General features: G+C 38.6%; 1 protein-coding gene across 2 annotated transcripts in view; it reads left to right on the top strand.

The window, feature by feature from the left end:
• Window positions 1-13,453, top strand: part of ZNF790 (zinc finger protein 790) — a 43,392-nt gene extending 29,939 nt beyond the window's left edge. For both annotated transcript variants that reach the window (XM_057493472.1, XM_057493471.1), the window contains exon 2: window positions 9,791-13,453. In XM_057493472.1, the coding sequence (XP_057349455.1) occupies window positions 9,793-11,466 (1,674 nt within the window). In that variant the 5' untranslated portion in view covers window positions 9,791-9,792 and the 3' untranslated portion in view covers window positions 11,467-13,453. The remainder of the gene's footprint in view (window positions 1-9,790) is intronic.
• The last annotated feature ends 9,776 nt before the right edge of the window (window positions 13,454-23,229 follow it).

Consider the following 23,229-nt stretch of genomic DNA (forward strand, 5'->3'; position numbering starts at 1 on the left):
CTGTAGGATACCTTTTAGTTCTATTGATAGTCTCCTTTGCTGTACAGAAGCTTTTCAGCTTCATATAGTCCCACTTGTTCATTTTTGCTTTTGTTTCCCTTGCCTGGGGATATATGTTCATGAAGAAGTCACTCATGTTTATGTCCATGACATTGTTGCCTATGTTTTTTTCTAAGAGTTTTATGGTTTCATGACTTACATTCAGGTCTTTGATCCATTTTGAATTTACTTTTGTGTATGGGGTTAGACAGTGATCCAGTTTCATTCTCTTACATGTAGCTGTCCAGTTTTGCCAGCACCATCTGTTGAAGAGACTGTCATTTCCCAATTGTATGTCCATGGCTCCTTTATTGTATATTAATTGGCCATATATGTTTGGGTTAATGTTTGGAGTCTCTATTCTCTTCCACTGGTCTGTGGCTGTGTTCTTGTGCCAGTACCAAATTGTCTTGATTACTGTGGCTTTGTAGTAGAGCCTGAAGTTGGGGAGCAAGATCCCTCTCACTTTATTCTTCCTTCTCAGGATTTCTTTGGCTATTCTGGGTCTTTGAAGGTTCCACATGAATTTTTGAACTATTTGTCCCAGTTCATTGAAGAATGCTATTGGTAATTTGATATTGATTGCATCGAATCTGTATATTGCTTTAGGCAGGATGGCCATTTTGACGATATTAATTCTTCCTAGCCAGGAGCATGGGATGAGTTTCCATTTGTTAGTGTCCTCTTTAATTTCTCTTAAGAGTGTCTTATAGTTTTCAGGGTATAGGTCTTTCACTTCTTTGGTTAGGTTTATTCCTAGGTATTTTATTCTTTTTGATGCTATTGTGAATGGAATTGTTTTCCTGATTTCTCTTTCTATTAGTTCATTGTTAGTGTATAGGAAAACCACAGAATTCTCTGTGTTAATTTTGTATCCTACAACTTTGCTGAATTCTGATATTAGTTCTAGTACTTTTGGAGTGGAGTCTTTAGGGTTTTTTATGTACAATATCATGTCATCTGCAAATAGTGACAGTTTGACTTCCTCTTTACCAATCTGGATTCCATGTATTTCTTTGTTTTGTCTAATTGCCGTGGCTTGGACCTCCAGTACTACGTTGAATAACAGTGGGGAGAGTGGTCATCCCTGTCTTGTTCCCGATCACAGAGGAAAAGCTTTCAGCCTCTTGCTGTTCAGTATGATGTTAGCTGTGGGTTTATCATATATGGCCTTTATTATGTTGAGATACTTGCCCTCTATGCCCATTTTCTTGAGAGTTTTTATGATGAATGGATGTTGAATTTTGTCGAATGCTTTTTCAGCATCTATGGAGATGATCATGTAGGTTTTTGTCCTTCTTTTTATTGATGTGGTGGATGATGTTGATGGATTTTCGAATGTTGTACCATCCTTGCACCCCTGGAATGAATCCCACTTGTTCATGGTGTATGATCCTTTTGATGTATTTTTGAATTCGGTTTGCTAATATTTTGTTGAGTATTTTTGCATATACATTCAACAGGGATAGTGGTCTGTAGTTTTCTTTTTTGGTGGGGTCTTTGCATGGTTTTGGTATTAGGGTGATGTTGGCTTCATAGAATGAGTTTGGGAGTATTTCCTCCTCTTCTATTTTTTGGAAACTTTAAGGAGAATGGGTATTATGTCTTCTCTGTATGTGTGATAAAATTCCGAGGTAAATCCATCTGGCCCGGGGGTTTTGTTCTTGGGTAGTTTTTTGATTACTGATTCAGTTTCGTTGGTGGTAATTGGTCTGTTAAAGATTTTCTATTTCTTTCTGGTCAGTCTTGGAAGGTTGTATTTTACTAGGAAGTTGTCCATTTCTCCTAGGTTTTCCAGTTTGTTAGCATATAGGTTTTCATAGTATTCTATAGTAATTCTTTGTATTTCTGTGGGGTCCGTCGTGATTTTTCCTTTCTTGTTTCTGATTCTGTTGATGTGTGCTGACTCTCTTTTTCTCTTAATAAGTCTGGCTAGAGGCTTATCTATTTTGTTTATTTTCTCGAAGAACCAGCTGTTGGTTTCATTGATTTTTTTCTATTGTTTTATACTTCTCAATTTTATTTATTTCTTCTCTGATCTTTATTATGTCCCTCTGTCTGCTGACCTTAGGCCTCATTTCTTCTTCTTTTTCCAATTTCGATAATTGTGACATTAGACTACTCATCTGGGATTGTTCTTCCTTCTTTAAATATGCCTGGATTGCTATATACTTTCCTCTTAAGACTGCTTTTACTGCGTCCCACAGAAGTTGGGGCTTTGTGTTGTTGTCATTTGTTTCCATATTTTGCTGGGTCTCCATTTTAATTTGTTCATTGATCAATTGATTATTTAGGAGCATGTTTTTAAGCCTCCATGTGTTTGTGAGCCTTTTTGCTTTCTTTGTACAATTTGTTTCTAGTTTTATACCTTTGTGGTCTGAAAAGTTGGTTGGTAGAATTTTAATATTTTGGAATTTACAGAGGCTCTTTTTGTGGCCTAGTATGTGGTCTATTCTGTAGAATGTTCCATGTGCACTTGAGAAGAATGTGTATCCTATTGCTTTTGGATGTAGAGATTATAGATGTCTATTAGGTACATCTGTTCTTGTGTGATGTTCAGTGCCTCTGTGTCCTTACTTATTTTCTGTCTGGTGGATCTGTCCTTTGGAGTGAGTGGTACGTTAAAGTCTCCCAAAATGAATGCATTGCATTCTGTTTTCTCCTTTAATTCTGTTAGTATTTCTTTCACATGTATTGGTGCTCCTGTATTGGGTGCATATATGTTTATAATGGTTATATCCTCTTGTTGGACTGAGCCCTTTATCATTATGTAATGTCTTTCTTTATCTCTTGTTACTTTGTTTATTTTGAAGTCTATTTCTCTGATACTAGTATTACAACACCTGATTTTCTCTCCCTGTTGTTTGCATGAAATATCTTTTTCCATCCCTTGGCTTTTAGTCTGTGCATGTCTTTGGGTTTGAGGTGAGTCTCTTGTAAGGAGCATATAGATGGGTCTTGCTTCTTTATCCATTCTATTACTCTGAGTCTTTTGGTTGGTGCATTCAGTCTATTTACATTTAGGGTGATTATTGAAAGATATTTACTTATTGCCATTGCAGGCTTTAGATTCGTGGTTACCAAAGGTTCAAGGTTAGCTTCTTTACTACCTTACTGTCTAACTTAAGTCACTTATTGAGCTATTATAAACACAGTCTGATGATTATTTCTCTCCCTTCTTATTCCTCCTCCTCCATTCTTCGTATGTTGGGTATTTTTTTCTGTGCTCTTTTTAGGAGTGCTCCCATCTAGAGCAGTCCCTCTAAGATACCCTGTAGAGGTGGTTTGTGGGAGGCAAATTCCCTCAACTTTTGCTTGTCTGGGAATTGTTTAATCCCTCCTTCATATTTAAATGATAATCGTGCTGGATACAGTATCCTTGGTTCAAGGCCCTTCTGTTTCATTGCATTAAATATATCATGCCATTCTCTTCTGGCCTGTTAGGTTTCTGCTGAGAAGTCTGATGATGGCCTGATAGGTTTTCCTTTGTAGGTGACCTTTTTTCTCTCTCTGGCTGCCTTTAATACTCTGTCCTTGTCCTTGATCTTTGCCATTTTAATTATGTGTCTTGGTGTTGTCCTCTTTGGGTCCCTTCTCTTGGGACTTCTGTGTACTTCCGTAGTCTGAACAACTATTTCCTTCCTCAGTTTGGGGAAGTTCTCAGCAATTATTTTTTCAAAGACACTTTCTATCCCTTTTTCTCTCTCTTCTTCTTCTGGTTCCTCTATAATGCGGATATTGTTCCTTTTGGATTGGTCACACAGTTCTCTTCATATTGTTTCATTCCTTGAGATCCTTTTATCTCCCTCTGCATCAGCTTCTATGCGTTCCTGTTCTCTGGTTTCTATTCCATCAGTGGCCTCTTGCATCTTATCAATTCTGCATATAAATCCTTCCAGAGATTGTTTCACTTCTGTAATCTCCCTCCAGACGTCATCCCTTAGCTCTTGCATATTTCTCTGCAGCTCTGTCTGCATGTTTATGATACTTATTTTGAATTCTTTTTCAGGGAGACTGGTTAGGTCTGTCTCTGCAGCTCCTCTCTCAGGTGTTGTCTTAACTATCTTGGACTGGACTAAATTTTTTGCCTTTTCATGGTGATAGCAGTGCTGAAGGCAGGTTGTGGGTGTGTCAGCATGGAGAAGAAAGTCCTTTCCTGCTTGCTGGGTGCCTTGCCCTTCTCTGCTGCCTGTGTCAGTTACCCGCACTCCTGGAGCAGCTACCGGCTTAATCCCCTAAGCTGCTGTGGGTGGGGTCTCCGTCAGAGCAGCACGGAGCCCTGCGGGGACTGGCAGGCACGCCAGGTGCACTGCTCCGCAATAGAGGCGCTCCTGCCATGCAGCTGTATACCAGGAGCAGCCTTTGGTTCTGGCCCAGGCGGCTGTGCATCGGGCTGGGATTCTGGTCGGCTGCTGGGAGCGCGGCTGCTCCCTCTGGCACCGCTGCAGGTGCGTGCGGACCTCTTCCGGGCTCCTCTGGCGCCTCTGCCACCGGCACACGCGGGCCGCACCCGGGCTGTTTGGTTGCCGCCACGGTGGGCTCGCACAAGCTGCTCCCATTCCCCTCTGCCACCACTGGTGCTCGCAATCCACTCACGGTCCCCTCCGGTGCTGCCACCCCTTGCGTGTGCTGCCACTCTCCCACTCCTGTGCCGGTTTTTCAGGGTCTGCGCCAGTTGGAGGAATGACTGGCAGGCTGCTTAGTGCCGTGAGGGGCTTCAGAGCTGCGCTGCCTCCCCGAGGTTTAGAGCGCCTAAAGTTCCCCGGGATTCCCCGCTGCTGGCTAAGTGTGCTGGGACGACTTCGTCCAGCTGTGGGGTCCCTGTCTCTTTAAGACTTGCAGGAAGCACTCGCTTTTCTTTTGTCTCAGGGGCACTGGATCGGGGAACTGCCCACAGGTTTTGCTTTTCCGTTTCTCTAATATCCAGCATCCCGTGCACCTTGTGTCTGCACTCTGGGTGTGGATTTCTAGAGCTTGTTGTTTAGCATTCCTGGGCTTTCACTCCCTCCCCGTTCCGACTCCTTTCTTCCCACCGGGTTCTGGGGTGGGGGAGCGTTCGGGTCCCGCCTGGCCACGGCTTGTATCTTACCCCCTTTGAGTGATGTTGAGTTCTCGCAGATGTAGATGTATCCTGGCTGTTGTACTGCATCCACTGGTGTCTCTTTTAGGAATAGTTGTATTTATTGTGTTTTCATAAATATATATGTTTTGGGGAGGAGATTTCCACTGAACTACTCACGCCGCCATCTTCTCTCTCAATCCTGCTAGCACGATTTTGAGATTCATCCGTATTGCATGTATCAATAGTTTGCTATTTCGCTTCAGTATTCCATTTATGGTTACACTTTAATGTATTTATTCAATCATCTGTTTATGGATTTTGGTTTGAAATTTCTCAACTCTTTTCAAATATTGCTGCATTTCCTATTCTTCCTCTCTTTTCCCTTTAAGCCTACATTTACAATTGTGTTTAATCTTCAGACTGAAGCTTCTGTGTCATAATGATTCCCTTATGACTTTTCCAGCCTTTTTCTCTTGGAATTTTTCTTTGGACCACTATCAGTTTATTGTTCTCTACTGAAATGGTCAACTTTGTTTTTTAGCTTCTTGAGTATAGTTATTTTTAAGCTTTGTCTCATAACTCTTATATCTAGAGTTCTTAGAGAGGTATTTCTACTATCATTTCTACATTGTCATATTCATATTGTCTGATTATTTCATTAATTTTATGCCAGATACTGTTCACAAAATGGTAAAACTAATGCCTAAAGTTATCTTCTTTTATAGAGGATATTTCTGTTTTTGTCAGGTGCCTGAAGGCATTAGTGTTTTTGTTGATAATCTCTATCACCCTGCTCAGTCACTAAGATAGTTTGAAACTGATTGGTTTTTCCTACCTCTGTTCTACCCATATTCATAGGCTATAGCCCTTCAGTTGTAAATCAGCATGAGGGATGTTTAGAACTCCCCCCTGTAGACAGATCTAGACACCAATCTCTTATCATCTTAGTCCCGAGAAGATGTTGTAAGGTCTGCCAGTCTCTGAGCCAAATGCTAGTATCAGGATAATCTGAATAATAGAAATTGGCTAAGCCCTCCAATGTATGCAAATAGTAGCAGTCACAGCATTTTCTTGTTTTGTCCTTCAAAAAAATTTTACTAATAAGTATGATTACCCATGGAGATTTGGTAGACATTTTTCTTTTACGAGCTTTAAAGATTTTTTTTTACCATTTATATCTTTAATTTACTTGTAGTTTATGTTTGGATATGGGATAAAGAAGAGAGATACTTTCTCCCAATGTAGTTATAGTGAAATAGCAGTTGTGGAATAATCTCTCCTGTGTCTTCTGTCACAGTCTCAGTTTCCATAAAAACTCTGTTCTGTTTATGGGTGCTTGACTCTCTTCTTCCAAGTTATACATAGGTGTCTGTATTTGACATGTAGAGACATAGAAATTCTGGGCAGGGCTGAGGACCCACTTGCGGTTTTTTTGGTTTTTTGGTTTTCTCATAAATTTCAAGTGATTCTAGTCAGACCATTTTATTTTTTCCAGCTACATCCACCTCTTTAGTTCAGTCCCAGCATAAGCTGCATATTGGGTTTCATGAAGAAGAGATGTTTACACAAGTCATAGTTAAGAGCCTGGAATCTAAACAGAAGTGAGACAAATAGGAGGGTGATAAAGCAAAAATATAGTAGAGTCATTATTTATAAGTTTCATGTTTATGCCATGTGTTGGGGGCCTGTGGCTGGTGTATTGTTAAGAATATGCATATTATGACCTGCTGAATGGGAGGCATGAGCCCCCCGTTCCCCGCTTCAGGGTTAGCAGGGAGCTCTCTCAGTATCCAAGCTCCTACTTCGGGGAAGTGAAAACCTTGGGGTTATTATTTTTTTAATTGAAGTACATACAATAAAATGTACAAATCTTAGTGTACTACAGCTTGATGAATTTTGACATGTGTATACAGTTAAGTAACCATCACCCAGATCAAGGTATCAGACATTCTCACTAAATTTTTCCCCTTTACCTATTTCCTCATTCCTCTTTTTCCCCTCCTCTATGGCGCAGTCTTGTCTCTGTGTAGGTCTTATTTCAATCTTGATGTTTGGTCATTTGTTCTTTTAGATTCTACATGTAAGTGAAATCACATGGTATTTGTCTTTCCTTGTCTGACTTATTTCACTTAGCATAATACCCTCTAGGTCCATTCATGTTGTCACAAATGGCAAGGTCTCATTCTTTTTGTGACTGAGTAATGTTCTAGTACATATATGTACCACATCTTTACCCATTCACCTATTGATGGGACACTTAGGTTGGTTCCATATCTTGGTTATTGTAAATAATGCTTCAGTAAACACAGGGATGCATGTATTTTTTAATTAATGATTTCCTTTTCTTTGGGTAAATTCCTAGAGGTGGAATTGCTGGATTGTATGGTATTTCTACTTTTCGATTTTTGTAAAACCTCCATACTCTCTTCCATCATGGCTGTACCAAGGTACAACCCTATCTGCAGTCTACCAGGGTTCCTTTTCCTCGACATCCTTACCAGCACTTGTTATTTCTTGTCTTGTTGATACTGGCCACTCTGGTGTGAGGTGATACGTCATTGTGGTTTTATTTGCATTTCCCTGATAATTAATGCTAAGCATCTTGAATGTGTCCCTTAGCCATCTGTATGTGTTCTCAGGAAAAGTGTCTGTTCATATCCTCTGCCCATTTTTTAAATGGATCTTTGGTTTTTGTTGTTGAAGTGTAGGAGTTTTCTATATATTTTGTATATTATCCCCTTATCAGAGAAATCATTTGCAAATATATTCTCCCATAGTTGACGGTTTCCTTTGCTGTGCAGAAGCTTTTTAGTTTGATATAGACTCACTTGTTTAGTTTTGAGTTTTCCTTTGCATGGGGAGACATATCCCTGGGGTCATTTTGATTAAAGATGAAGTTTCAATACACTCACAGAAAGGAAGTAAAGTCTGGGTGTGAGCAGTCTTGTCATAGTGCAAAATGCCTAGGCAGCAACTCAAAATAGCTATTTTCTCATCACATGATTTTGTTTGGGGAATTGATTTTAATGTCTTTGACTTATAGCCCTTCAGTATTTTTTCCATTTATCCTAAACTACTTGTCTGCAATAATTAGCACAATAATAATTGCTCCTTTCTGAGTAGTAGCTTCTATGTGAGATACTGTTAAACCATTTCCATGCCCACGTTCCCGCATTTTTCTCTAACCTTCCTCTTCATTATCTGCTTTGCTGTTCAGCACCTGCTCTGTGTCAGGCACTTCATAAAAATAGTATATTATCTCAGTACCCTTAATAAACATCTTAAAATAATCATCCTTATCATCCCTATTTATCATATAGAAAAATAAGAGCTTAGTCAAGGTCAGTAATTTTCTCATTATCTAAGGATGGTTTTACTAAAAAGAACTGAGCCTGAAACTGTGGTCTGCCATCTTTCCACTACTGTATGCTACTGCTCAGACATTCAGTTACTGCTAGAGTACTTGCTCAGTTCCCACCTCTGTCCCCCAAGAAAAATTTATGGCTCAGGTATATGACAGTTTCATTGAATCCTAAGCACATAGCAAAAATGAGTCAACAGAGGAGTCCTATTTACTCCTTGCTCATGCCAGACCCCTCCCTTAGCATATTTCTCAAGCTATTTTCCTATTTCAACTACTACCCATAGTTGTTTCCTTTCACCTAAATCAGCATACACAGTGTTCCTGAGTTCCTGGCACTCTGTTAACTCTAGACCAGATTACTTCCCAGATATTAATTTGGACTGATGCTCTACTCTTTCCCAACATTCCTGTTATTAAGCTCAGAGCTACATAAGATATTCATCATTAGTATCTTATATAGTACTTGAAAATCTGTAGATATTCCCTGGGATGTTTTCAGTGACCTTGGATAGAAGGGTAGGAAAAAGAATACCTGGAAAAAGCTTGAAAATATAAAATGGAATGGCTGAGCAACACTATAAGCTCAAGAAGAAATAAAAGCATGTTGATTGGGATCATGGGACAAAAAAGTGACTTGGCTATACACAGTAGAGGAAATAAGCAGGCTGACATCTTTAAATGTACAAAAAGCAGATGGAAGAATAAGTAAATAGATAATGATTACATTTCTGCATATTTAAACTTGGAGCTAGCCTGTATATGCTTTTGTTTCCTCCTATCTCTACAGAAAGTAATATGTAAGCAGTGTTATGTACCCATTTCAATAGAGATGGAAGGGATTAGATGGTGAGATGTGTTACATTATCACATGATTGATTCTGATTGTGCTTACTAGCTTCTGTAATATCCTTTGCTCCATCCTAAATTCTACCTCTCTACTTTTTTTTGTCTTTTAGTGCATTTTTTACAGAATTATCTTTTTAATGCTTAACGTGCTACTGAGTAAAGTAGTCATAAGTCTTTAAATTGGTATGCCATGATTGGGAAGGTATCTGAGCAATCATTTTTTTAAACTGCTCAGACGAATTTGACCAAAACAGAACTTTATATCGTTAATAAGGTAATCACTTGCCTCAGCTTTTATTAGTTCTAATTTCTATTTATTTCTTCCCTTTTTTTCATATTGCCCAGAATTTGAAAAATTTTTAAGCCATTTCTTTCTTGTGTGCTTTGTTTATTTTAGGATTTACTTCTTATATGTATAGTGGAAGTTGTATTTCTTTTTGAACAATAAAACGGTATGAATTTATTTTCTTATCTTTCAGACATGCAGTCAAGGTGTCAGACCAAGAAGTTATCACAAGAAAATACCATTTTTGAGAGAGAATTATCTCAATGGAAAATAATGAAAATCTGTAAAAAACACAGCCTCGAACATTTATGTTTTAGAGGTAATTGGGAAAGCAATGGTCAGTTTGAAATGCAATGGAAAAATCAGGAAGAATGTTTCAAGCATATTATACTCACCTGTGAAAAAATATCCACTTTTAGCCAGAACTTGGCTTTTAATCTACATCAGATACTTAATACAGGAAAGAAACCAAGTGACTTTAAAGAATGTGGGAAAGCCTTTTGTTCTGGATCAGACTATTTTCAACATCAATTAATTCACACTGATGAGAAATTTTCTGAAGGTGATGAATGTGCAAAGACTTTTCCTGATTCAGAGCTTACTCAGTATCAGACAGTTCACACTGCTAAGAAAACATATGAATGTAAAGAATGTGGGAAGGCTTTTAGTTTGCGTTCGAGTCTTACTGGGCATACGAGAATTCATACTGGTGAAAAACCTTTTAAATGTAAGGAATGTGGGAAGGCCTTTAGATTTCATTCACAACTTAGTGTCCATAAGCGTATTCATACTGGTGAGAAATCTTATGAATGTAAGGAATGTGGGAAGGCCTTTAGTTGTGGTTCAGATCTTACTCGACATCAGAGAGTTCATACTGGTGAAAAACCCTATGAATGTAAGAAATGTAGGAAGGCCTTTAGTCAGCGATCACATCTTACTAAACATCAGAGAATTCACACTGGTGAAAAACCATATGAATGTAAGCAGTGTGGGAAAGCTTTTACTCACAGCTCACACCTATCTCAACATCAGAGAATTCATACTAGTGAGAAATCTCATAAATGTAAGGAGTGTGGAAAAGCCTTTATTCGTGGTTCAAATCTTGCTCAACATCAGAATGTTCACGTTGGCAGGAAACCCTATGAATGTGAGAAATGTGGGAAAGCCTATATCTGGAGTTCACACCTTGCCCGACATCAGCAAATTCATACTGGTAGGAAACCTTATGAATGTAAGCAATGTGGGAAGACTTTTATTTGGGCCTCATATCTTGCTCAACATGAGAAATTTCATGACAGAAAACTCCATGAATGTAAGGAATGTGGAAAATCCTTTCTTCATGTCTCAGAGTTTAATCAACATCAGAAAATTCATACAGGTGAGAGAAACTATGAATGTAAGGAATGTGGGAAGACTTTTTTTCGTGGTTCAGAACTTAATCGACATCAGAAAATCCATACTGGAAAGAAAACCTATGAATGTGAAGAATGTGGAAAAGCCTTTCTTTGGGGTTCACAACTTACTCGACATCAGAGAATACATACTGGTGAGGAATGTTATATATGTAAAGAATGTGGGAAATCTTTTATCTGGGGTTCACAACTCACACGACATAGGAAAATTCATGCTGATGCAGAACACTATGAATGTAAGGAAAATGGCCAGATCTTTAGTCATCATTCATATTTTACTAAACAGATAATTCACAATAGTGAGACTCTCTATCAATGGAAAGACTATGTGAACACTTTCAGTCATGACTCAAACTTGGCTCAACTCCAGAATATTTACACTTTTGAGAAATCCTGTGAATATAAAGGTTTTGAGACAGCATGTTCTCCAAGTTCTCACTTTCTTTCACTTGTGTAAAATCTTAGAATATAAAAATGTAGGAAAGCCTTTATTCCTGACTTGTTAATTGATGTCAGTTAATTCATTTTGAGAAATCCCACACTGTAATAGTGCAAGAACTTTTGACGGAGCACACAACACACTTAACAGCAAAGAATTCGTAATGCAATCTATTGAAATACAGGAAAGTACTCATTGATTGTCTGTTATGGAATATTAGGGAAAAACCCTGTGAATGAGATGATAGTGTGTATCCATTTTGAATCATTCTCAAAATGTCCACATCACTCTGGTAATATGCTGCATAGAGTTTAAACTTATTTCATGTGGAAAAACCTTCCTTTCACTACTGAAATCTTGTTGCACTTCCATAAAATACCAAAGACAAGCATATATTATGTAACTAGTCTGGAAAACCTTGAGCTATGTCATACAATTTATTTGGCATGTCTTTACTTTCAACACATCTCTGTACTTTTTGGAAAGTAACTGAAATCCATGTGTGCTTACTTGTTAGATTATAAAGGTTAATTAGTTTGAAGATTCAAATGACTTAATGACCATCATTAATATTATTAACACTTCTATAAGAGGAAGAGCTTAAGAGTATAAGATTATAGACAAAAATGGCATCTGTATGTGTGTCATCCTGAACAGGAAAATGTTAATTCTGAATAAAAACCAGTAAAATAGAATGAAGGGAAGAAAGCTTTAAACTAGTATTAATTACATTTGTTGCATAAAAAATCATACTATAAAGAAAGCCTATGGTTTTAAAGAAAAGGGTTTTTGAGTGATTAGCAGTATTTTTTAAAAAGGCATTTGTGAGTTTTTTGTCTCTTAACAGATTTCTAAAGCCAGATGTCATATCCATTTTATCATCACAATTAAAATTTAGAAGCTAGAAAATAGCCAAATGCATTCTGATCTCTTAGAAACTTAGTTCTCTCTCTCTATGTATATATATAAACAATTCTCTGATTAATGAGCAAATCAAAAGTGAAATTACAGGCTATTTAGATTTGAATGATAATGAGACTGCTGTTATATCAAATCCTATGAAAGTGACCATAGCTATTCTCAATGGAAATTGTTCTATCTTTAAAACTAAGAAAATTGAAGGCAGTTTACTTTTTGTCACCACTGTATCTACAGCACTTAGGACAGTGCCTGTCATATTGTGGAATCCAAATGCTTGTCAGATTAAATCATGGCTACTCAACTAAATATGCTAGAATAAGTGGAAATGCCCCAAATGAACTGATGGAAAGTTTTAAGGAAAACAAAGCAAATGTCAAATCAGAACAAATTTTTTTAAAATACAGAAATTCTTTAAAATTTTTAATCATGTTTTTAAGTCAAAATTTATTTGAAGAAAACTATGAGACTTTAGCAATGTCTCCACATTATGATAAGAAAAGAAAAATAGACAACTAGAGAACTTTTTAATGGTCACATAAATGAAACCTTTATTAGACATGACTTTTAAATATAGTGGTTTATTTTCTAGGAAAATGTTTTAAAAGATTAAGTTTTGAAAGTAGCTAGAGAGACCAAAACTTTTTTTTAACAATTGGAAAAGAAAAACTCTGGAAGGAACAGGAAATCCTATGGAAAAATTGCTGCTTATGTTAAAATACTAATGTAATTCTGATAAAATTAGATGTGAAAGAGCCCTTGAAGAACAAAATCTAGAGTAATTTCACTCGTGAATATATATGGAAAAAAATAATAGTAAAGTGATATTTACCCAGAGTACTTAACCACTGTTCTGGATGGGTTGTAATTCTGTAGTTTACATCTGACAGCAAGATATCAATGATGAAAGTGTACCTTCTCAATTCAGTACTTACACTAAGTGCATTTTCTTGGTATCTTTTAGTATTACATGAGAAAAAGAATGGTATGTGTACATGTATTTAACACATTTTTTACTCAGTTCATTAAGAGGGGTTAAACAGTACTAGGGAACAGTACCCTCCAAAACTATTACCTTCTATGGAATTTCCCAACTTGTGTGGGGAAAATGAATTTTTTTTGTTGTATCGCTTTATTATAGTAAGCTATTACTCAAGCTGGCTAGATTTTTTTTTGGTGACAAGTGTTTTGAGAAAAATAATAGAGTTTTCTGGACATCCATATATAGGTAAGTATGGAATATTCCTTTTTCCTTTGGCCTAGACTGCCTTGTTTATTTTAGTATCAGTGTGTATATCTTGTGCTTCTAATTCATAGTGAATTTCTGGATCTCCTTGACTGCCTGAGGTACATGCTTCTTAAACCCCCTACTGCATTGACATGTTTGTGAATGTTGATAATTATCATTTAGTCTAGTTTACAGATTACAGCCTGGCCCATAGTTTTTCCCTAATCACCTTTCTTTGTAGGGGCCATTCTGGTAGAAACTTTTGGAGAAGAACTTTCTAATTACTACTATAGTTAGATGAAATTGAGGGTGAAAAGTTGGATTTGTTTCTGGCAGGGTAAAGCAGGATAAATTCCAAAGAAATCAAGAGATCTGAATGTAAAAAAAGGAATAAAGAAAGAAACTTTGCAAGTACTACAAAACTACGAGAATTCCTTTATAACTCTGGAAGAGAGACATCAATAATTGACTCAAAAATCCCATAGAAAAAGAAAAAACATTTCTGTAGAACTAGAACAGTATTAACAAAGATAAAGGAAAATGATGAATTGGAGATATTTGCAACTATACTACAGACTAATATCCTTAAAGAGTCTAAAACTTAAGATGACAATACAAGTTACACTACATTGAGATACCATTTCATACCAATCAAATGGGCAAAGGTCCCAAAGTGTATAAAGTACTCTGTTGGCAAGACTGGCAAAACAAGGCCTCATTCCTGATGAAAAGCAAAACAGTACAATAATAATAATATGAGGGAATTAAGCAGTGTCTATGTGTAACCTCAAGTTCATATACCATAAGCACCATCACCCTCATTTCTATCCCAAAGATAAAGTAAAATTACAAAATGTATGCACAAAGTAATTTAAAAAGAAACAATGATATTTGTGAATGGAGAAGACAGAAACAAACCAATGTCCAGCATCAGACTGGCTGAATTATCTATCATGTGTATGTACAGTGGACTATTGTGCAGCTGTATACTTATGCTGAGTAATCTTTAGGATATGTCAAAAATAGGTAAGTGCAAAATAATGTATATAATGCTAATATTTATAAGAGGAAGAGATACTATATGTTCCTATGCTTTTTTTAAAGAAAATGAAGATACAACAGTTTGGGGGAGGAAAAGGATGAGAGGTGGTTGTCTTTGGTTATGTATTTTGATTTGTTTTATTTTTAAAAATATTTTGACTTTGGATCCGTGTACCTATTTTACATATTGACTTTTATGAAAAAAATTAAGTCAGAAAATTTGCAATCTTAAATATCAAAACCAGTGAATGTGATTCTACATCAGATTCATAACAATTTCATGTAAAATATTTTCACTTTGGATGCTATGCCTCAAGAGAAGAGAGAAATACAAAGAAATTTAAACTTTCTTTACCAGTCTTTTGTTAATGACCATACTGGTATTATTTTAGGTGAGTCCAAATAAATCACATAGCTTAATTTCCTGAAGAAGTCAATTTTTGCAAAAGAAAAAATACATAAAGAAGTAAAATGCTCTGTAGTCTTTAATTTGAATTGAAAATATACTAACTTGTTCACTGAAGGAGTTCAAAAATATTAGTGACATAGAAGCATTGAGCATCCTATATATTTAGACTGTAGTTCTTAAATTCTGTTTTCTATGGAAAGCAAGGTCTCCTTTGAGGAATGTCATGTGACATTTTCATTAGGAATGAGTCCTTGTTTTTACAGGTCAAGTGTAGGAAATGTATATATGATTATCCCAAAACATGCCTAGAAGAAAGCAATCAAAGACTATAGGGTCATGTCAGAAACTGAAGGAACTAATCAAAGAGGATAATTTGAGCATCAAAAACTTGTAGTGACCAGAGACAGTGGTCACACAAAAAACTTTCTAACACCCTCCTCCTCAAAAAAAAAGAATGATAGAATCATTTATGGGGCTTGGCAGAGAGCTAGCTCATTCTGAAATTGTGGTACAGGACATAGCAAATATTTATAATGATTTTTCTGTACAAACTAATCAAATAGTGAGGAAGTTTTATTATAAAAATTAGCTAATATATTCAGAAAGGATGACAGAGTGAAAATCACATTTGGCAACCTTTAATAAAATAATGGAATTGGCAATGATCCATAGTAAATGTGAGTTTAGGAATTTCAAAAGAAAATGGTTGATGACAGCTGAACAAAATGGATTTTGTTATGAGTTTTTACCTCAGAGATTCCATGGAAAATTTCCTGATGTCTGTAAGCAGGGCCCACATAATGAGAGCAGTAACCACATCATGAGACTGAAGCCAATCAACACTAAGCCCCGTTTAGCAGCAGACACAGGTCTGTGGAAAATTTCAAATCTTTCCTATGTATGGCCAAGGAGTCCATCCTTTGTTTTCATTATACCTCAGATCTGGAAGAGATGCTCTAATACCTCCCTCTGAGACATAAAAAGAAATAAATTTGGTCTTTGTCCATTTTCCTAGCACAAATTTCCATATCTTTCCAAGGCTCGTTTCTATTTTAGCTAGGACAAAAAGTTGCCCCTACTATGATGGAAGTGGTCCAGTGAAATCAACCTGCCACAAGGTGGCTGGCTGAACAACCCAGGGAATAGTGCCATCTTAAGCTTTAGTGTTTGCTGCTGGTGTACTCAGCAATGGTCAGAGCCGGGTCAGCCCTGGCCAGTAGAAGTCTATGTTGCTGAACTCATGCATAATCTCCATCTCTGCCACCATTGTTACTTTGTTCATGAGCCCATTTAATACTGAGGAGTGCCTGGGGAAAGAATCTGTTGTCTACAGAACGGGCCACCCTATCCACTTATTGAAACCCTGCTTTGCTGAGGTCACCTTTAGTGAGTATTATTAGGACACAAATATCTTCAATATTTTTTGCCCATTCAGAGGTCTATCCACTTATCTCTTTCCCAGATTTTATTCCTAAATTTCCAATCATGTTTTTCACCGTTATCCCACACCCTTAATATCTATTCCCATGTTTCTTTGATGGATTTCTGCTTACAAATTATAAAACTCAAGTAATTATTTGGGAATGCAGCATACCTCTTCGTGGGTCACACTTTGTTACGTCACTTTTAGGAGCCTGAGACTTGAGTCCATTGATAGTTCTAGAAACAGAGGGGTGGTAGTGAAAGTTCATTACAGTTCGCTCACACAATGTATGGTTAATCCCCTCAGGAGGAGGTGGATTGCCACTGAGTGGGGATGTCACTGCCATTAGAGGGGAAAGAGAGTGAGAAGGCTGCTTCTATTGTAAACTCAGAATTTAGGAGCTCAATGTTCTTAGCTTCATCAGGGTCTTTCACATGTCCCCATGCCATATTATAGGACCTCATTCTTTCCTAATTAATGCCCTCACTTTAACAATATTTTAACACCATTTAACTATTCAGCTGAGAATTTTCCAAGTAGTTCTGCTTTTAAAACTTCATCTTTAAGTCATTCCTTTCTTCTTGCATATTATTATAATTAGCCAGGAGGAGCCAAGTCACACCTTCAATTTCATTGCTCACAATTTCTCCTTTCCACAAAACAATAAATCAGGAATACACTTTAGTCAAGTTATTTGCCCCTTTATAAAAAGAACACTTTCCTCCAATATTAACATGTTTCTCATTTTTTAAATTAAGGTATTATTGATACACTGATGAAGGTTTCACATGAAAAAACAATGTGATTGGAGGTGAGGAGCCAAGACGACGGCATGAGTAGTTCATTGGAAATCTCCTCACAAAAACATACTTTTGAAAATACAACAAATACAACTATTCCTAAAAGAGACACCAGTAGATACAGTACAACAGCCAGGCTACACCTACATCTGTGAGAACTCGGCATTACACAAAGGAGATAATATATAAGCCATGGCCCAGCAGAACCCCAACGCCCCCCTATCCCAGACCCCAGTGGGAAGAAAGGACTTGGAGTGGGTAGGGAGTGAAAGACCAGGACTGCTAAACAACCAGCTCTAGAAATCCGCACCAGGAGTGCAGACACAGGGTGCTGGATATTAGAGAAATGGACAAGCAAAACCTGTGAGCAGGTCCCCGCAACCGGCACCCCTGAGACAAAAGAAAACCAAGTGCTTCTTGAGAGTCTTAAAGGGACAGGGACCTCACAGCTGGACGAAGTCTCGACACACGCACCCCAGCACCTGGGAAACCGGGGAACTCTAGGTGACCTAACCCACTGGGCAGCAGTGCAGTTCTGAAGCCCCTCACAGTGATAAGCAGCCTGCCAGTCATTCCCACAACCAGCGTGGACACCGACACACCAGCCCAGTAGTGGGAGAGAGGCAGCACGCACCAGGGGAGGTGGTGCCAGAGAGGCCCGGGAGCAATGTGTGCGAGCCCGTGGCAGCCGAGTGGCCCACGGCTGGCCCACATGGGTGAGTGGTGGCAACAGCGAAAGAGCGACATGCATGACCCCGTGGCAGTGGCACCTGAGAGACCCGGGACTGGCCTGCATGGACTGGCAGCGGTGACGACAGAGCGGGCTGCATGAGCCCGCAGTGGTGGTGCTGGAGGGGGCCGAGAGCAGCCTGTGTGAGCCCACGGTGACAGCACCAGAGGGGACAGGGAGTGGCCTACGTGAGACTGTGGCAGCGGCAACTGAGAAGCCCACGTGGGGCAGTGGTGCTGGAGGGGCCAGAGAGAGGCCCACGTGAGCCTGCGGCAGTGCCAGAGGGACCCGGGTGCGGCCTGCAGGAGTTGGCAGCTGCAGCGGAGCAGCCCAGTAGCAGCAGTGCACCCAGCAGCTGCTCAGCCGGGTGCACAGCCGCCCAGGTCAGACCCAAAGGCTGCGGTTGGCACAGCTGCCTGGCAGGGGCGCTGCTTTCACAGGAGAGTGCACCCGGCGCACCTGCCGCTCCCTGCATGCAAGGCTTTGAGCTACTCTGATGGAGACAATGCCCACAGCTTAGGGGATTAACCCGGAATCTGCTCCAGGAGTGCAGGTAACCAAGACAGGCAGCAGAGAAGGGCAAGGCAACCAGCAAGCAGGTTGTTCTCCCAGCTGACACATGCACTACTGGCCTACAGCTACTTCTATCACCATGAAAAGGCAGAAGAATTTAGTCCAGTCCAAAATAGTCCAGACAATCTGTGAGAGAGGGCTGGGGGAGATAGACCGAGCTAATCTCCCCAATAAAGAATTCAAAATAAAGGTCATAACCATGCTGATGGATCTGCAGAGAAATATGCAAGAGCTAAGGGATGAAGTCTGGAGGGATATTACAGTAATGAAACAATCTCTGGAAGGACTTAAGAGCAGACTGAATGAGGTGCAAGAGGACATTAATGGAATAGAAATTAGTGAACAGTAATGCAGAGAAGCTGATGCAGAGAGAGATAGAAGGAACTCCAGGAATGAAAGAATATTAAGAGAATTGTGTGACCAATCCAAATGGAACAATATTTGCATTATATGGGTACCAGAAGAAGAAGACAGAGAAAAAGAGATAGAAAGTGTCTTTGAAGAAATAATTTCTGAAAACTTCCCCAAACTGGGGGAGGGGAAAGAGATGTTTGGACCACGGAAGCACACAGAACTCCCAACAGAAAGCACCCAAAGAGGGCAACACCAAGACACATAATAATTAAAATGGCAAAGATCAAGGACAAGGACAGAGTTTTAAAGGTAGCTAGAGAGAGGGAAAAGGTCCTATAAAGGAAAACCCATCAGGCTATCATTAGACTTCTCAACAGAAACCTTACAGGCCAGAAGAGAATGGCATGATATATTTAGTGCAATGAAACAGAAGGGCCTGGAACCAAGAATACTGTATCCAGCATGATTATCATTTAAATATGAAGGAGGGATTAAACAATTCCCAGACAAGCAAAAGATGAGGGAATTTGCCTCCCACAAACCACTTCTACAAGGTATTTTAAAGAGACTGCTCTAGATGGGAGCACTCCTAAGGCTAAATAGATTTCAACACAGAAAATAAAATCACAGCAAAGAAAGCAGACCAGCCAAATACTAACTAAAGTCAAAAAATGAAATCAACTACTCAAAAAAGCAGTCAAAGGAAACACAAAAGACCACAGAACAAAACATGCAATATATGAAGAATGGAGGAGGAGGAATAAGAAGGGAGAAAAAAAAAGAATCACCAGACAGTGTTTATAATAGCTCAATAACTGAGTTAAGTTAGACAGAAGATAGTAAAGAAACTAACCCTGAACCTTTGGTAACCACGAACCTAAAGCCTGCAATGGCAATAAGTACATATCTTTCAATAATCCCCCTAAATGTAAATGGACTGAATGCGCCAATCAAAAGACACAAAGTAACAGAATGGATAAAAAAGCAAGACCCATCTATATGCTGCTTAAAAGAAACTCACCTCAAACCCAAAGACATGCACAGACTAAAAGTCAAGGGATGGAAAAAGATATTTCATGCAAACAACAGGGAGAAAAAAGCAGGTGTTGCAGTACTAGTATCAGACAAAATAGACTTCAAAACAAAGAAAGTCACAAGAGATAAAGAAGGACATTATATAATGATAAAGGGCTCAGTCCAACAAGAGGATAAAACCATTATAAATATATATGCACCCAACACAGGAGCCCCAGCATATGTGAAACAAATACTAACAGAATTAAAGGAGGAAATATAATGCAATGCATTCATTTTAGGACACTTCAACACACCACTCACCCCAAAGGATAGATCCACCGGGCAGAAAATAAGAAAGAACACAGAGGCACTGAACTGCACACTAGAACAGATGGACCTTGTTGCCCTCCTCCCCGTCTCTGACCCGCAGATAGAGGAGGCAACGTGATGAGATACCGAAGACCTGAGTAGGCCAGCCAGGGAACTCAAATCATACCAGCTCAAGAGTGGTGCTGGAAAGGCACCTCTCATATTTATTGATCAGGCATCACATTTTTGAGTGGGTTAACAAGTTTCTAGACACAATGATTAACATGCTTTACTACAGGAATGTAATTGCCTCCAGGTCGCTGGGGCAAGTCGTCCCTGGTGCCAGGCAATGCGGGGGTAGAGATAACAAGAAACAGATCTCAGTTTAGATTTAGTGAGCTGTGGCATGCACCACAGACAACAAGGAAGACAACCAATTCCCATAGAAACAGAATGATCTATTTATGACAACCCACATTTCACCCGTTTTTAAATCAAAAAGGAAAAGTCCATTATTCCACCACAGCTTGGTAAAGAAAAGGGGCGACAAGAAATGTCTCATCGGGAGGATGAGGTGCTAAGCCACGCCTCAGTTGACCCCCTCATCTCTTGACCTGTTGGCCCCTTTGACTGTGCCTGTCTTAGGTCGTACCTCCCATGAGGAATTTTACCCGTCTCTAGCCAGCCAGCCACCTTTTGGGGCCGTACAAGGAGTAAATGCGATAGAGCAAAGAGGCATACAAAAGATTTATGCAAACACTTCATCATCCCCTTAATTGCTGTGGAATTAAAAAATATACAGTGATCTGTCACATGGACTCTCAAGAAAATAACATGCAATTATTAATTTTTTGCCATGACTTCTTGAAATATAGCATATGCATGAATTGGCTTTATTAAGCCAGCAACCAGATGGCACACCCATGTTACTAAAACGGGAAGGCAAATGCATAAAAGAAGTAGGCCTACAAGTATTGGCCATAGCCAGTGAAACCAAGAGAACCAATCACGTAATCCAGGTAATTGTGAAAGCTTATCAATAATATGGTGAATATCATCCAACTGGTTTTGAATTGTCTGTGAAAAATCAGATATATTAAGACACATTCCAGGAAATTGTTCACAGCCCTAATGTTCTTTCAGCAACAAATAGACCATGGTAGCACGATTCTGAAGCACGGCCACTCGAACTTCCGTAAGTTCCTGATTAAGTTCTGACAGTATGGAAACAGTCAGATTTGTAATCTTGCTGTAGGCACAGGCCAGCTTAGATATTTCCTTCTGCATTCTTATGAGTCCTGGTACAGGCAATACAAATGCAGCTGCGCCTGCAACAGCAACAGGGTCCAACAATTTCAAGTTGTCATCACAATCTGGAGGCAGGGCTTGGGTCACTCTTCAGTGTTTAAATCCAGGATGATCTATAAGGGCTGGGAGAATACATCCTATACCACACACGCCTTGATAATGTGAGAAAAAGGCTTGATAGGTTTTGTTATCACACAAAAACACCCAGCCATTTGGGAGTCTATATCCATATGGTCATTTTACATGAATAGTAGAATTACAGTAAGAAGGTATATTAGTACAATTGATACATATACAACTAGAAACTATAGTAGTGCTAACTGGTAAATTCAGTTGAATTTCTCCAGTAAGAATCTTGGGGGCTAAAGTAATATTTATTTGAGAAATATTAGTAAACACTGAAAAAGGGAGTCCTATGTCTATCAAATTCTTCCTTAAGATTCCACTAATAGAGGAATCACCTGCTACACAAAAAGATGTCTTGTTAAGCCCTTGATTAGCCAATTGCAACCACATATTGGGTGAAGAGTACTCATTGTCTGGGGTTAGTGAAATATCCAAATAAACATAACTACTTTTATATATTTGATCAGGGCTTCCCTTCTGAAATTTATCACAAGAATAATTGCCAATATCATTGTGGATTAAAACTGTTTTATAAATATCATAGTGGGTTATTGTCTCCTTTGGACTGATCAGTAGCATTATCCCAACCAAGTTTTCCTCTATTTTTCTGTCTATATATTTCATTACCATCTTTTTTCCAAATCACTGGGCCTATAGGAATTGAACAAGTGGAGATACAATGAAGTACTACTCCCCGGCCAAAGTACAGAGGACTGCTAATACTAGCAGTAATAGTACAGGCTTGGGTTATGTATATGTGTATAGAGATTAGAATAAAAAACTTCATTTTCATGTAGGGATCCTCACTCCAGTGATGGAACCGGTTGAGGGACATCACCTGGGACAGCCATCTCAGATGGCGATGTTGCTGGGAGTTCCTCTTTATAGCTTATCTTGATCTGCTTTCTAGGCAGCCAGATCAAGCATTGGTCCTCTGTAATGACACAAACAAACCTTACAATGACCTTTATACCATTGTGAAGAACCTATTGGAGACCACCATACAGGAACTGCTATTGTTTTAGAAAAAGAAATATTGTCAGAAAAATGCACTTCCATACCTCATTTTCTGTCATCCTTTCAAAGACCAAAATTAAGGATATGTAAAGCATGTACTAATCATTGATTTGCAGTTAATTTTATCACATCGGGCAGTAATCCCCCTTTTTGTTTTAATAAATAATGCTTGAGAGTAAGATGGCAATGTTCAATTGGAGCTTGGCCTGTAGAATTGTATGAAATGCCTGTTTATGAGTGATAGTATATAGCTGAAAAAATTTTTTTAGCGTAGAGGAGAGGTAAACTGGAGCATTGTCAGCTTAAGAGAAAAAGCTTAAAACATTTTGTCAGCAACATTTGAAACAAAAGCCACAAAATCATCTTCTTTAGTTTACTTAATCCTATGTAACCGATACTTGTTCTGCTAAAATCTAGTTCTTTACTTGTTTAGGAGTAATAAAACAGTGACTTTAAATGACAAAAGACTTAGAAATGACAATGGTTAAAGACTTGATGAGAGCTTACATAAGATAGTTGACATCAGAA

The sequence above is a fragment of the Manis pentadactyla genome, chromosome 15, assembly GCF_030020395.1.
Source record: "Manis pentadactyla isolate mManPen7 chromosome 15, mManPen7.hap1, whole genome shotgun sequence".
Classification (NCBI taxonomy): Eukaryota; Metazoa; Chordata; class Mammalia; order Pholidota; family Manidae; genus Manis; species Manis pentadactyla.